The sequence below is a fragment of the Anabrus simplex genome, chromosome 3 (assembly GCF_040414725.1).
Source record: "Anabrus simplex isolate iqAnaSimp1 chromosome 3, ASM4041472v1, whole genome shotgun sequence".
Classification (NCBI taxonomy): Eukaryota; Metazoa; Arthropoda; class Insecta; order Orthoptera; family Tettigoniidae; genus Anabrus; species Anabrus simplex.
This window is the reverse complement of record NC_090267.1, coordinates 401,144,639-401,160,374: the sequence shown is the minus strand read 5'-3', so window position 1 is coordinate 401,160,374 and position 15,736 is coordinate 401,144,639. Positions and strand designations below refer to the sequence as shown.

Here is a 15,736-nt window from a genome sequence, read left to right as displayed (position 1 = left end):
ATATATAGATTTGTGAGTGGAAAGGATGGTAAATAAATTACATTGTCACAAAGCAGCAGGAATAGATGAAATGAGACCTGAGATAGTGAATAATTGATGGAAGGCAGGGGGGAAATTGCTTCATAGAGTTCTGTAATAGGATTAGCATGGAATATGACCAAAGTATCTTCTGATTGGTCAAAAGCAGTACTATCACTGGATTGAGCCAGGTTCAAACTCACCAAATTGGGCAATGCTCTGCTGTCTGAATTACTTGGTTTGGTTATTTGAAAATTCTTTGTTTAGATGAGAATAATGTTCAAAATCTTGAGTTAATTGGGATACAAAAAAATGTACTTCATTTCAACATCAATATTGAGAATGTATTTCAGTTCCCAAAGGCACACACACTCAAACCTAATTTCATACATTTATGGCACATACCCCTTATGATCATTCACTAATCCACTATGAGTACAAAAGTAACTGCATTGATACAGTATGGTATGGAATGAGAAGCTATTATTTCAGTAACATTAAAAATCTAATGCAGTCAAATGCAAAGTAACCAGTCATCTTTTTTGCACAGTTTATACTTAATTCATTTGAACAATTTAATTCTCTTATTCACATCTTAGATTCATCATATACATACAGTAGACAGTACATTAAAAAACTTGTACATCAGGGGTATATAAATTGCTTTCAGGTCTAGGCCAGTGGAGTCTCACAGCTACAGTGTAGGTATAAACAAAGTGATAAGAAGTAGTTATGAGCTTCCAAATGAAATATGGATACACATTTATATTCACTAGTTCTTGCAGTGTTCTTGTATTGTTGTTAAGCCAACGGTTCCTTTCCCATGAAGCCATACTGAGAGTATGGTCCCAGAGGCATGAATCTTCCCGGAGGTTCATCATTAGCTCTGCTCGAACCTCCAGGGCACTTCCTACGAACTGGCTTGGTAGAGCCACGGCAGCGGAGAGCAAACTTCAGCTCGGATGCCATCTCTGAGCAGAGGGAGGACTGAAATATCATAGAAACATATTATATGAGCTGGAGACTAGAGAATGGCCCTTCAGCATTTCCCTTTATTCATATTCAAACAGTTTGATACTCTTTTCTATGATAATAAAAATCTACTTGCTACAACTACTGTACTGATAACCAGTTACTGATTATATGTTACATAAAGCAACAATATTGAAGAAATGAGAATTTGTTAAAATGTCTTTGCCATAAACTTATTAATGATGAATTGTTAGGCTTATTTGTGGAGTTTCAAAATTTTGTTCAATATTTCTAAAATATACTCTTAATTCAAAGACAGATGACAAAGACTTTGAAACTTAATTTAAAAAAAAAATGGATTCCGTTTTTCTATTGAAAAAGTTAATAATTCTTGATTTAAATATATCAAAATTCTTCTTACCAGTAGGTAGTAATAACAGTAATGAAACACTTTTATCCTCATTAGGCCTACATCAAAAACTCTGAAGAGTTGAAAGTAGCATTTTAAGTTGATTAAAAGAACTTCATATTATCTTCTATTAATTATCCAGCATAATAAAAGTTGTTTATAATATTAGCTTTTCTGAATTTTGTGATTTAAAAAAAGAGAAAGATTTTAGAAGATATTTAGCTTTTCACCCAGATAATTAGTTATGCAGTTCAGGTCATGTAACTGTGGGTTTGAACCCCACCATTGGAAACGCTAAAGATGATTTTCTGTGTTTTCCCATTTTCCCACCAGTCATTTCACTAATTGCTTGGTTGATACCTTCCCAATCTTAGCCCTTTGTCATCCCTGTGTTGCTGAAAACCTTCCCCGTGTTGTAGCGATGTTAAACTGCTAATAGCTAGATTTAGCTTTCAGAGACTTTAAATCCAGTTCCATATACATACGACCACAAGCCAACCAGTAAAATAGATTTCCTAAATAGACAATGAAAAAAAACTTCTCTTGTATATGATTTAGTATCAAGAGATTTGATAAGCCTGCAATTTAAAACAACTTGTTGAAGTTATACCATTACGGTTACATCTTAGCTGATGAAAGTATGTCAACAATACATTATGCATTTAATTTGGTACAAGTCAGATAGATAAAAGTATAAATTAAAACATTGCTAAATATTTTCTAAAATCTGAATTTCTTATTTTTAAATCACAAAAGTCAGAAAATAAAGTAGAATCCTGCCAATTTTTCAGAAGTTCATATTTCCTGGAATCACAAGTTTCATTGTGGTGGATCATGGTTTGAGTTTTGGTACTATAGTCTTGTCCTAGTTTGAGCATCATAGGCAATGACTGAGAGGTCTAGTTAGTGATTCTGTGTGTTGGGACACCGGTTACTAGATCTCTGTCACCAGGCGAGTTGGCCGTGCGGTTAGAGGCGCGCGGCTGTGAGCTTGTATGCGGGAGATAGTGGGTTCGAATCCCACTGTCGGCAGCCCTGAAGATGGTTTTCTGTGGTTTCCCATTTTCACACCAGGCAAATGCTGGGGCTGTTCCTTAATTAAGGCCACAGCTGCTTCCTTCCAACTCCTAGGCCTTTCCTATCCCATCATCGTCATAAGACCTATCTGTGTTGGTGCGATGTAAAGCCACTAGCAAAAGAAAAAAAAATCTCTGTCATATTCTGAGTCATGACTCCACTCTTGTATTCAGTTGTTTAGGACATAGTGACTCCTAACCAATATATTGTTTTCAAAATACACTGGAGCTATGTGTAAATTAAGTCCATCAATCTGGCTTCTCAGTTATTTATGGAGCATGTTCACAGTGTTTTAAGGAAGTCTCAAACCAATGGAAGTATTTCATTTTCATTTGACATACTATAGGATTTAGACTGCTCAGAAGTAACTCTTTAAAGAAACTTTAATGGTACTTGTGGAAGAACAAGAGTAGAATCTACACATCTCAGACTATCTTATCCATAAATGTAAGGTAGCAGACAATAGCAGGAGGGTATCTGCATAAAAGATATAAAGTCTGAGGAATAATTACATATGATGAGCCAGTGTTTATGAACTATTTTTTATGATGGGGTCATATCATAAAAGATTGGTTACCTAGGAAAGATATCACTTGGCATGGAGTGTAAGAGAAATATTGGTGAACTCAGGAGATTCATTATTTAATGATTTTATGGTAAGTGATACATAAAAATCCATGGCACTACAGCCATGATAGGGCTTTGCCTACAAAACGATCACCACTCAGCCCAAAGGCCTGCAGGTTACAAGGTGACTTGAGGTCATTGCGATGAATCCTCTCTGTCATTATTCTTGGCTTTGTAGACCAGGTTGCTACCTCACCATTAGAAAGCTCCTCAGTTATTCTCACATAGGCTGGGTAGACCTCAAAGCAGACCTCTGATCCAGGTAATAATAATAATTTCGTGTGGCTATTTCTAGCCGAGTGCAGCCCTTTTAAGGCAGACCCTCCGATGAGGGTGGGCGGCATCTGCCATGTGTAGGTAACTGTGTGTTATTGTGGTGGAGGATAGTGTTATGTGCGGTGTGTGAGTTGCAGGGATGTTGCGGACAGCACAAACACCCAGCCCTCGGGCCATAGGAATTAACCAATGAAGGTTAAAATCGCCGACCCGGCCGGGAATCGAACCCGGGACCCTCTGAACCGAAGGCCAGTACGCTGACCATTCAGCCAACGAGTCGGACTCTGATCCAGGTAAAAATCCCTGACCTGGCCAGGAATCAAACTCGGCCTCTGGATAAGAGGCAGGCTCGATACCCCTAGACCACAGGCCTGGTTAGGAACAGTGTTAGTTATAAATGCAGAGCTATTGAGGAATTTAGATCCTTTATAGAGGCTTCAAGCTCAAATTTGGTGTACATGACAGTCTGTAATGAAAATGTATGTTTGTTATGTTGGTTTATGTATGTATGTATGCATGTATGTATATATGTAAGTTAGCTCACCAGACAAAACATTAGTCACCCTAGTGCACACGCACAGATGGATCTTTAAGCCTTCACAGATGGCGCAGCGAACAAGTCCCGTGTTCAAACGCACGTGCACTGACTCTACGTGAGCATAAGGCAGTGCAGTCACTGAGACATTGATGTTCCAAGCGGACAGTGTACATCAACATGGATAGATGTAAGGATGTGACAGAGCGGCAAAAAGGGGGCAATCGTGTTCGGCCGTGCCCATGGCCATCTGGTGGATGAAGTTGCTGTATTTGTTAGTGTTTCACAATGAACTGTTCAACATGTCTACAAACAGTGGTGCATTACACGTGGCCACGAATCACGACGTCAGAATTATGTTCGGAAAAATATTCTGACTGAAAGGGACCGGAGGTGCTTTTCACAACTTGTGAATCAAAATTGTTTCCAAACCCAACAGGAATTGCTGCAGTCAGTGAGTGAAGGTCCATCCCAACCTGTTAGCAAGAGAACATTGTGACGGGAAGTGCATGCAATGAACATTTGGAGTCGGTCACCTTGCACCTTGCAAGAGGCCATTGTTCACACAGGCACGTAAAGCTGTGTGTCTTCAGTGGGTTAGAAATCATTGAACATGGGCAGTAGCTGCCTGGTGGAACATAATGTGATCTGATGAATCATGTTTTTGCCTTATTCTAGTGACACATGTCATCGAGTACACCAAAGGCCAAATGAAGCATTTCATCTTGGATGTGTGCAAGGTCAGGGTCAAGCCAGATGTGATGTTTTGCAGGTGTTTTTTGTGTCGTGGATTGGGCCCATTCACTGAGGTGACCACTAACAAAACAATGATGATAAACACACAAAGATTTGTTGTTTGGTTAAAATTTAACCTCAGTAAGAGATGGCTACTATTCTGAAATCTTAGATTTTACTTTTGCCTTTCCTGAAAAATGCTGGGATTGAATCTTGTGAACAGTCTCAAAATACCAGTACCTTCCTATTCCATTTCTTTTAAATGAACATTTACACAGAATGTCGTTATGTTAATTGATACATTAGGTCTGACCTGAAAGAAAAACCATCCTCCACTTTACAATAAATCAATCACAGTAAGTCAGTGCCTTTGAGATTGCATTTAACACTAAGATAATAGGAACAAGCCTAGCTATAGATATTACTTATTTATTGGGAAAAGACTACTCTGGCTTACAATAACTCCAACTCCAAAGTCTCCTTAAATAAATCTAGCCAACATATAACCTGAAGATTCTACCTGTCACAATAAAATCAGTCGAAATGAAATCTGTGTGGAAAAATATCTGTAAGTCAGCTATATTTGGGGAAGTAAATATTGTAAGCATGACTTCAGAATAGTAAATATTCAATAATTAGTTGAAATTAAACATAATTTCAGACAACTTGAAAATGCAATTTAAGCTCATGTGAGTACATAATGAAGACACTACAGGAAAATAATATATTGTCATCAATTTTACAACTGAATTTCAAAGTTCAACTTATCAAGAGAACATCTCAGCAAAATGCTCATATTGACTAACTTAAGACAGCAATGATTTTTTAGATAAAAATTACTGTCAGAGACTAATTATTTCAATGGATTGTAAGATTGGACATGTATTGTTAACATTTATTAATATTTTTAAATATTTGAAATTATTTCCAATTGTTGTCAGACATTACAAATTATTTAATGGTCCAAATCTCTGATCTGTACATTGAGATCAAGTTGTTCAGATAACAGTTTATTTTGTTCAACTGTAAACTGTTATGTTTAAAAGTATCTAATCATTGAAATAAACTTTTCTACTTCAGAAGTATGTATTCATATTGAAATATAACATGCATTTACTATCATGCCAGTGAACAAAGCATGCATGTGAGGTGTGTCACAGTCGTCTGCTGGGGAACAAGTAAAAATCACATGAGGGAAATTTTTTGAAATGATGTGAGTAAACTGTAAGAAAATGGGAATAAGTCACTAGAATTAGTAAAAAAAAAAAGAAGAAATGGTTAAGGTACATTTTGATAGATGTACTAGCTATGCAGAGAATAGATTTTGCTGTATTCTGGATAGCCATTTACTCTTAAGTATAGAATATGGTGATATAAACTATGAAAAATTATCCTTCATTGTAGTAACAGAAATAAGTTAATGATATCAATTTCTTGTAAGAAATGAACATTCAAGTCTCGTAATAATTTCATTGCAATAAAACAGCTAAAATATAAGAAAATTGAATTTAATGTGCATTTTGATTCATGATTGTGACAATATATGTACAACTATAAGAACTATTGTTATACTATTAGAGGACACATTCATTCATTCTGTTAGTATTTCAATTGATAACCATGTGATTGTAAATACAGTATTAGATGAAAAATGTATAAACTTTTGTGACACATATAATTTTATTTCCATAAAAGGCTTCAAGGATTTAATATAATTATTGTTTGAGGTTTAGCTTAACTACAAGTTTCAATTACGCGTAAATAATTTGATCATAATATCATAGGAGATGTATAAAACACTGTTTCAGGATTGCATATAGGCCTAGACTATTTTAATGAAAACAAAGAAATTGGCAAATGCACTAATATTGTTTCAGTTATAGAATTAGCAACTGAAAAGGATGACTTTTTTCAGTCAGTCAATCTAAAATTGGTCTTTATTTTTTAAACTCAGATTTTAAAGGAGTGCATGGAAGAAGGAACTGAGGAATAATACAGAATCATTTCTTGGGGAAATACAAAATATAGTTTAGAAAAGTATAATTTTGTCATAGCAAGTTATGCTATGACTATTATTGAAATATAATATAAATACTGGTAAATACAAAGAGTTATCTCAAACCATGAAAATATATATATCTCACAGACAGTTTTATTCATTAAAATGTCACAAGTTTAATCAGAAGGAAATAATACAGGTACTACCAGTATATTTAACATGCATGGAGAAAGGCTTCCAGTATTCACATTAGAAGGCAAAATAAATTCAGAATTTTTGAATATCACACAAACAAAAATCTTACTGTCAACTTTCTAATAGTCTACTCTATAAGCATGGTGAGATATTTGGTCTTGTCACTGGTTTGCCTCTGCGATAGGTTTTCTCTATTCGACTTGGTCTTAAAAAGCATGTTTTGGCCCTTTATAGCTCAGCAGTCTACTTTTCTCAAGGAATGTCTTAACTAAGGTCTTCCTTGGTCTTCTTCAGGGGTGCTTTCCTGGTATTTTGCTTTTAATTACTTCAGTCATCAAACTGCCATGCCAAACCCTATGGCCTATTCATATGAGCTGTTGCTTCCTTATCTGACTCACCAGCTGCCTCCTTTCTTGTACATTTTCTAATTCCTAATATGTTAATAAAGAAAATCTTTGTCTGTGCATAGAAATTGCTCACTTTGTACGAACAGTATAATCTACAGTAAATATGGTGCTCTGTGTACAGGCCTGTATGAACTGTATGTGTCAGATAAAGCAGTGTTTAAATGTAAAGCTCCCAAATACAGAAACTATATCCTGAAGAATGCGAAATTAAGATACAGTATTATCTGCATCTTATGAGAAGTCATGGCAGCTTGTAGGTACGGCACCAGCAACAGATATTACACTGAGCCTCAAACATTAGTCGCGATAGACAATGCAAGCTCTCTGCATTCTTTATTAAACTGTTCATTATACAGTACTGGTACTTATAATAAATGTGTAACTAAAGTACAATTGTACTACTACTTTGGAATTTCACAACAGCATGTCAGTTTGCAAGAATCACCACGGACGAAGCAGTTGTTTATTGTCAGGCTTTGAGACTAAAGACTGGCATATGTGCAGCAGCCATCCTTACCCCTCCCATCTCTTACCCCGCATCCACGCGACTTCACGTCAGGCGACCACAGTATATGGGTATCATTCCAGAAGCTATGTGAGTATCGGGTTCAAGAGACATTTACAGGTACTAAATTTGAGAAAAATAATATTTGGTTACAGTGGATTATTTTCTTTCTGAGGGCAAAATAAATTCTTTGATAATTGCATCTGGAGCTAAACTGCTCACTAAGAAGTGATTTTATAACATCAAATATGTAGTTTTAAAGAAAATATTGGTACATCCCCAGCATTTGATACTACTCTGCATTGCAAGAAGTTTCTTTTAGCCTAACTTTATCAAATCCCTTGCTCATCAACATACAGCATCCATATCTCAAATACACTGACCATAAATACAAACATAATTTTTAAGGTGCATTATAGTAATATGAATAATATACACGTTTCCTCTTCTATCTCCTAATACCACACAGAAATACAACCTTATGATTTAGTTTATAATACTGTTTCCTGATTTAAATTTAAAAAGGTTTCCTGGTTTTGATTACAAATATAACTTGTATACATTTCTAAAAGAAAGAATTTTCTTCTTGTATTAGTTCTCAATTTATCATATAAGATTACATTTATTAGTGTCCAACAGCTTGGAATCATGATTTATATTAAAATGGTAGTAGTATACATCCAATCTACTGACACTGGTCTCTTTATGTGAGCACTCTTAAATATCAACAGAGTCTGTTGTGATTCAATCCTGCATCTTTGAGCATAGGTCAGCAATCATCTACTACTGTAAAAATGTACTACTACTACTACTGTAAAAATAAGATGAGGTAACAATCGAGAGACCTTAATTAACAATTGTGAGCTTTAAGCTCATTAGTTATACAGTCTTCAAGAGCACTGTGGCTCTTTTAAAAAAACGTCAAGGAGACGGGTCTCCCAATACCTTCTACATCATAATCAGAGCCTCTTTGTTCTACCAATTTGTCTAGGAGACTGGGCTCTAAACCTTGTAACTTAACAGCTTTCTAAAGGCATCATTCAACTTTTACATTTATAACCAGGGCATCTTTGCTCTATAAATTTTACACTTCCTACATTTAACAAACAGTATTAGCTGTCTTCTAGGCTCAACAGTCTGATATATATTTACATAAAAGGAATAAAATAGAATTTTACAGGGGTATCGAATACCCATTCTGCCGGGCCTTTATGGAAAAACAACAGATTCAGTTACTGGCCCAAAAATCAAAATTGTGTGGAGGTGAACTCTTGCACTCATAGAAGTTTATAATTAAATGATTAAAACCTTATTTGGGCTTGTAGCCTGAATATATAGAGACTAAGCCTATGCTACTGAGGTGACTAGATGAAGATAGTATTTAATTTACCAGATTACAAACAGAAAACGGTTACAAAATCATAGTCACCTCCAAATCAAATTGAAGGGGATTTGAGAGGGTATCAAACTCTCTATCCACTGATTACGGTTCACTTTCTTAGGCTTGTTTGAAATTTATATTAGAAGATTGAAATTTACCTTTTTAAGAAAACCGAAGTTACATTATTAGGATTTGGAACCTTCCCCTCGAGCTAGCTGTCAAAGACAATCACTTATTAAGATCAGGACTGCCATTACCTTGAACTGCTGGTCTGCTCGATGATGAACAAAGCACCTGGCCTCATCTCACAACCACACACTAGACTGGAGCAATGAATAAGACTAGGAGGCTCAAAAAAGTGCCAGCTTTTCTACGTGAAAGGAAGGATCTAGAAAACTCTGGGCTAAGGCTTGACACAACCCCAACTTTTATTGGGTAATTTAAATAGATACAGTAGAGTCTCGTTCATCCGACCTTCACTTATCCGACATTCCATGTTATCCGACACTGGTAGACTTAATTTGAACTTTTGGTGGAGACAGAGACACCCGGCATGGAGGGTGTGACCGTGGGACAAGCACTGGCCTGACTGCTGGCGGTAGGACCATTGTTTTTTCTCAAGGACAGGTGCAGTGAGTCTTCAGTCAATATTCATTGTAGTATTGGTTTGGGTGCGGATGTTATAGTTTTCAAATCCTCTGTGAGTATGGCGAGTAAACAGAAGAAAGTGATTGTTTCTATGGAAGACAAGTTGAGTGCATTCAAGAGACTGGACAAAGGGGATCCTCTTCAAAAAATGACTTCAGATTATGGTGTTGGGCGTGTTACAGTGGGAGGCTGGAAAAAAATAGAGGGAAGAAATTGAAAAGTGGTGCTCTACCAGAGCAATGAGTGATGCACTGAAAATTAGAAAAGCAATGAAAAAATGTGACTATGACAAGTAAGTGAAGCACTATTTCTTTGGTTAACTCAACACCGGGAAAAGGGCCTGCCAATATCTGCCCCATTCTGCAAGAAAATGCTGTGTATTTCCAGAATGAGTTTAATGAAGGGGACCCTAATTTTACTGCCAGTGCTGGGTGGCTTGATCAATGGAAAAAATGGTATGGCATTAGGCAGCTTAATATCTGTGGAGAAAAACTGTCAGCTAAATCCGATGAGATGGTGAAATTTAAAAAGGAATTTCAGGAAATAATTCTTGCTGAAGGATTAACCGGTGATCAGATTTTTAATTGTGATGAGACTGGGCTAAATTTCAAGATGCTGCCATCAAAAACTCTCGCAGCCCAAGCCGAGACGTCTGCACCTGGCTATGAGCATAGTAAGGAAAGAGTTATTGTTCTTGCCTGTAGTAATGTTACTGGGAACTTGAAAGCAAACTGGCTTATGACTGGTAAAACAAAGAAGCCTAGGGAATTTAAAAACATTTCTGTTAATGCTCTTCCAGTCCATTACATGAATCAGAAGGCTGCCTGGATGTCTGCTGACATCTTTAAAGACCGGTTTTTTACACAGTTTGTTCCAGGTGTAAAATCATTTCTAGCTTAGAACAATCTCCCTAGAAAAGCTCTTGTGGACAACACTGCATCACACCCAAATGAAGAGCAACTTAGAAGTGGTGACATAAAAGTCATGTTCCTCCCTCCTAACGTGATGTTATATGCCAGCCAATGGACCAAGGTGTGCTGGAAGCATTGAAGAGGAAATATCGGTGGAAACTCCTTTCATCCCTGATAGAGGAAATGGACAATGGTAATGACATGATAGAAAAGTTAAAACGAATCAACATGAAAGACGTGGCATACTGGATAGTGCAGTTTTGGGAAGAAGTTGAAACAACGACAATAGAAAGTCTTGGAACATATTGTTGAGTGATGTTGAACATTGAGAGGAAGTGGTACAAGAAGGCAGGGAAAATATTGTGCCCTTACTGAATTGCATTCCTGCCTGTAAGGATGCTACGACTGAAGATGTAAGTGGTGTGCACAAGATCAGCTGTTTGAACTAACTGACTGATATTATTGATTTTGTGAATGCTAATGAAAATGAGGATGATGAAGAAGAAGAACGAGGAATTGCAGAACAAAAGGAGAAAACGATGACTCACAGTAACGGATTAAGTGCATTGGAAATGGCCTTAACCTACGTTGAGCAACAGCCAGAAGCAAGCGCGCAATGGAGGTGCTGATTTTTTGTCGATGCCAGGATCTCGCAGCAAGAAAACGTGGATCAGCAGGCATGCAGACATTGTTGACAAGTTTCTTTTTGTAAGATATTTGGAATGTTTTCGTTCAAAACTGCATGTAATGTAGAACTGAATTGATAATTCAATAAACAGACTACCGTAAAACATGTCATTGTTTTAGTACTAGAGTAGAGCCTTGCTGATTCTTTCAGTTCATTTTCAGAGTTATTCTGTATTATCTGACATTTTTGGTGATCCGACGTACTCCACTCCCGTTTAGGTCGGATAATCGAGACTCTACTGTACAAGAAAACACTAATTGGCTGAAAATTAAATATACAAAATTTTCTATTGGCCAACATCTTAAGTTGGCGAGAAGAGATCGAAGTATTGTCAACTTTAACATACCAAAAACAAAGAGTAATCAACTCTGTGTAGTAAACTTTAAAATAAAAAATTACCCAACAATTTTAATAATTCCTCTTCACACTAGAGGGCATAACATAAATTTTTAGTAGAGACATCTGTTAGACAAGAGTTCAAACTTCTTGCGCTTGTTGTTGCAAGTTTTATATTGAAGATGGCATTCTCCAAGGCAGTTCATTTAAATGAACGGGGCAGGTGTACCTTCCGGTACAATAATAATATAGGCCTATTATACAAAAATTCTTTAATAGGTCCCTTATGATGATGATGATGATGATGATGATGATGATGATGATGATGATCTGAATGGTCAGCATAGAGGCCTTTGGTTTGATTCCCAGTCAGGACAAGGATTTTAGATGTGTCTTGTTATTTCCTCTGGCTTAGGGACTGGGTGTTGTGTTCATCTTAATACACTTTTCTTCGTCCACATATAACATACTGCACTGCTAAACACGACCAAAACATGCAATAGTGAATGAAATAATAAATAATGTTATTGGCTTTATGTCCCACTAACTACTTTTGATGGTTTCCGGAGACGCTGAGGTGCCGGTATTTAGTCCCACAGGAGTTCTTTTATGTGCCAGTAAATCTACCGAAACAAGGCTGACGTATTTGAGCACCTTCAAATACCACCAGACTGAGCCAGGATCGACCCTCCCAAGTTGGGGTCAGAGGGCCAGAACCTCAAGCACCTGAGCCATAGCCCAGCAATTGTGAATGCATCCCTGCACATAGGGTTGGCATCTGGAAGGGCACCCAACCATAAAAGAAGGCAGGTCCACATGTGCCACACACATTGCACTCGTGACCCCATCAGGGCATGGAAGAATGAATAATAATAATAATAATAATAATAATAATAATAATAATAATAATAATAATAATAATAATAATAATAATAATAATAATATTAACTCAGATATCAGATTGCACGCTTTGTGAAGCAATGTCATTTAAGTTGCCCATGAACCAGTCTTGATGTTCTAACTTAGTACTGTCCAACAGGAAAGTTGTTCGTAAGGTTGAGTTAATATTTTGGGATTGACACAGGATGTATTACGGGAGGTCTTTAATGTGTCAACAACTATAATGTGGAATGCTAAAATTTGTTTCCATCCTTTGAATATCAGCTACCTTGTCCGAGATTAAACCTGTGAATTTGGGATAGTGAATTGGATACTATACCTCTGATCCACTGAGGTAGCTTCTATGGGTCTATAGTCGATTTAAAATGGGAACCTATTTCATTTGGAGATATTTTTCGTCATCATCAATATAAACCAGGTCCAGTTGCTCAGGTATGGTAAATGAGTTTTCTTCACTTTCTCCTGCCCAGGAAGACACCTTCATTTTCAAGATGTTGCCACTCCAACCCTTGTCCTTGTAGGTCTTGTTTTATCTAGTTGAACTATCTCTTCCTTGGCTGACCTCTTGATCTCTTACCTTTTACTTCCTTGAATCACATTCTGTCTATTCTGTGTGGTTCTGTTCTCTTTAAGTTACCAAATCATCTTAATCTCCTTTCAGTACAGACATCCTTGAGTGACTGTTCTACAGTACCTGCGCTTGATGACATATTTCCTAATTTCTTATCATTTCCCTCCTCATTATTTGTACCATTTTTCTAAGTAAGAATATTTCTCTCTGGAACGAGTGATATTTAATTCAGTGAAATTTACCACAGGGTGCATTGCATTGAATGGGTGGGATAACATAACAACATAGCAGGTCTTTGTTTGTATAATTCTAAGTAGAATCTTGAGGTCAAAATGCTTCAGAGTTTGAACTTGAGGAATTTGATACTCTCAAGTTTCCCATATAAAATCTCCAATTTAGTTTCATTCCTTTCTTTAAACCTTCAGTTAAAATTATAATGTTTAAAAAATTTGCCACTATGTAGTGCAATGCATTAACAAACATAGAATTAATAACATTTTGAAGCTCCTTCCTCACAGAAACTCTCTCAAGAATGACTTGAATATATTTAGAATTTTATTATTTAATACACAATTTCTTAAATCATTTTTTCAGAGCAAATGATAAGAGAGTTGGCCATGCGGTTAGGGCCGTGCAGCTGTGAGCTTTCATTCGGAAGATAGTGGGTTCGAACCCCTCTGTCGGCAGCCCTGAAGATGGTTTTCTGTAGTTTCCCATTTTTGCACCAGACAAATACTGGGGCTGTACCTTAATTAAGGCCACGGCCACTTCCTTCCTAGTCCTTGCCCTTTTCTATCCCATTGTCACTGTAAGACCTATCTGTATTGGTGCAACATAAAGCAAATTGTAAAAGATTAAAATGTAAAAATTATAAGACTGGAATGAAATAGCCAAGCAACAAAGCCTTCACAACATTTCATCTATACTAATATATAAAGAGGTAAAGTTTGTTTGTATGTAATGGCTAATCTCAGGAACTACTGGACCGATTCTAAAAGTTCTTTCACTAATAGAAAGGATACATTATCCCTGAGCGCTATAGGCTATATTTTATTTTCAAAACAATTCTAGGGGGTGGGATATAAAAATACTAGGCTAATATAGGCGAAATATCAAATTTGTCGTACAAGGACGAGACAAAGCTCATTTTAAGACCTTTGACGCAGGGAACAAAACTCGGTAAGCCCTATGGGCCCAAAAACCATGTTTTAAGGCCCTAAAACCATCCGTTATTGAGATATTGGCACCACACTATCCCTGCTCTAAGAATCGGATAAAGAAATGGTCGTAACCATGGCAACATCAGCTCCAGTATGCTTACAACAGTGAGATTATCTACAATATATCACAAAAACCTAACATGTTACAGGCATCAAATTTGGTATTTGGAATCTCCTTTTAAATAAAAGAAGACAAATTCTTGTTTTCAGAAAATCCACTTAAGGGGTAAGGGTTGAAAAGAAGGTAGGAAGGAGTTCAATTCTTTATATGAGGATACACATATCTCAGAAACCGAAGATGTTACAAACGTTAAAATTGGTAGGCCGCACTTGGAATCTCTTTTAAAAATAAATGAATACACTTTTTCTGGAAAATCCACTTAAGGGGCTAAAAATTATTAAAAAGTAGGTGATATTTTAAAATGAGTATCTTCTTCTCTTCTATCGCTTTTCCCACACCTGTGGGGTCGCGGGTGGGAACTGTGTAGCACATGTGCATTTGACGCTGTTTTACGACGGGATGTTCTTCCTGATGCCAACCCTATGTGTAGGGATATAATTACTATTGCGTATTCCTATTGTGGTTGGTAATGTAGTGTGTTGAGTAAATATGAAGAGGAGAGTGTTGGGACAAACACAAACAACCTGTTGTCAAGCCAGAAGAATTAATCACACGCGATTAAAATAATTGACCCAGCCTGGAATCAAAACCGGAACTCTGTGAACCGAAGGCCTCAACAATGAACTCTCAGCCAAGGAGTGGGGCAGTTTTTAAAATTAGTATATCCACAGTATATCTCATAAACTTAACATGTTACAGGTGTGAAAATTGGTATTTGTAATCTCCTTTAGAAATAAAGAAACCCCTTTTTTTGTCTGTTTCTCACATGTAGAGTTCCATGTTGCATGTTCCAGATTTAGCTCTGCCAGTAGCTTGGTCATCTTAGCCCCAAAAGGCAGTGCCACAATCGTGGTTTACAAAGAGGTTCTGGCGTAAATGAAATGCAATTTATCGGCGAGTTTTTATACTTTAGGGATTTTCAGATAATGTCTTAGTGCAGTACCAAGGAACAATTAATTTTTATCAACTTACGAAATCCTCGCAAACGAAGCCGTGGGTAACAGCTAGTAACATTATAAAACTGAGGTCACGTATGTGACATACCTTTTTCATCCAATAAAAAACTATGGTTTTGTATTACATTTTTTGCTTTCATTCACTTCTGTGGTTTGCTCTGTTTGTTTTTTTTAAAATTGTTTTTGCTAGTGGCTTTACATCGCATCGACACAGATAGGTCTTATGACGACGATGGGATAGGAAAGGCC

The 15,736-nt window shown here is 36.7% G+C and overlaps 1 protein-coding gene across 5 annotated transcripts in view; it reads right to left on the bottom strand.

The window, feature by feature from the left end:
* Window positions 1-380: 380 nt before the first annotated feature.
* KaiR1D (Kainate-type ionotropic glutamate receptor subunit 1D) overlaps window positions 381-15,736 on the bottom strand; it is a 1,117,017-nt gene continuing 1,101,661 nt past the window's right edge. For 4 of the 5 annotated variants that reach the window (XM_067143360.2, XM_067143363.2, XM_067143364.2 and 1 more), the window contains one exon: window positions 381-1,005. In XM_067143360.2, the coding sequence (XP_066999461.2) occupies window positions 820-1,005 (186 nt within the window). In that variant the 3' untranslated portion in view covers window positions 381-819. The remainder of the gene's footprint in view (window positions 1,006-15,736) is intronic. The other variant, XM_067143362.2, reaches the window with a different exon arrangement.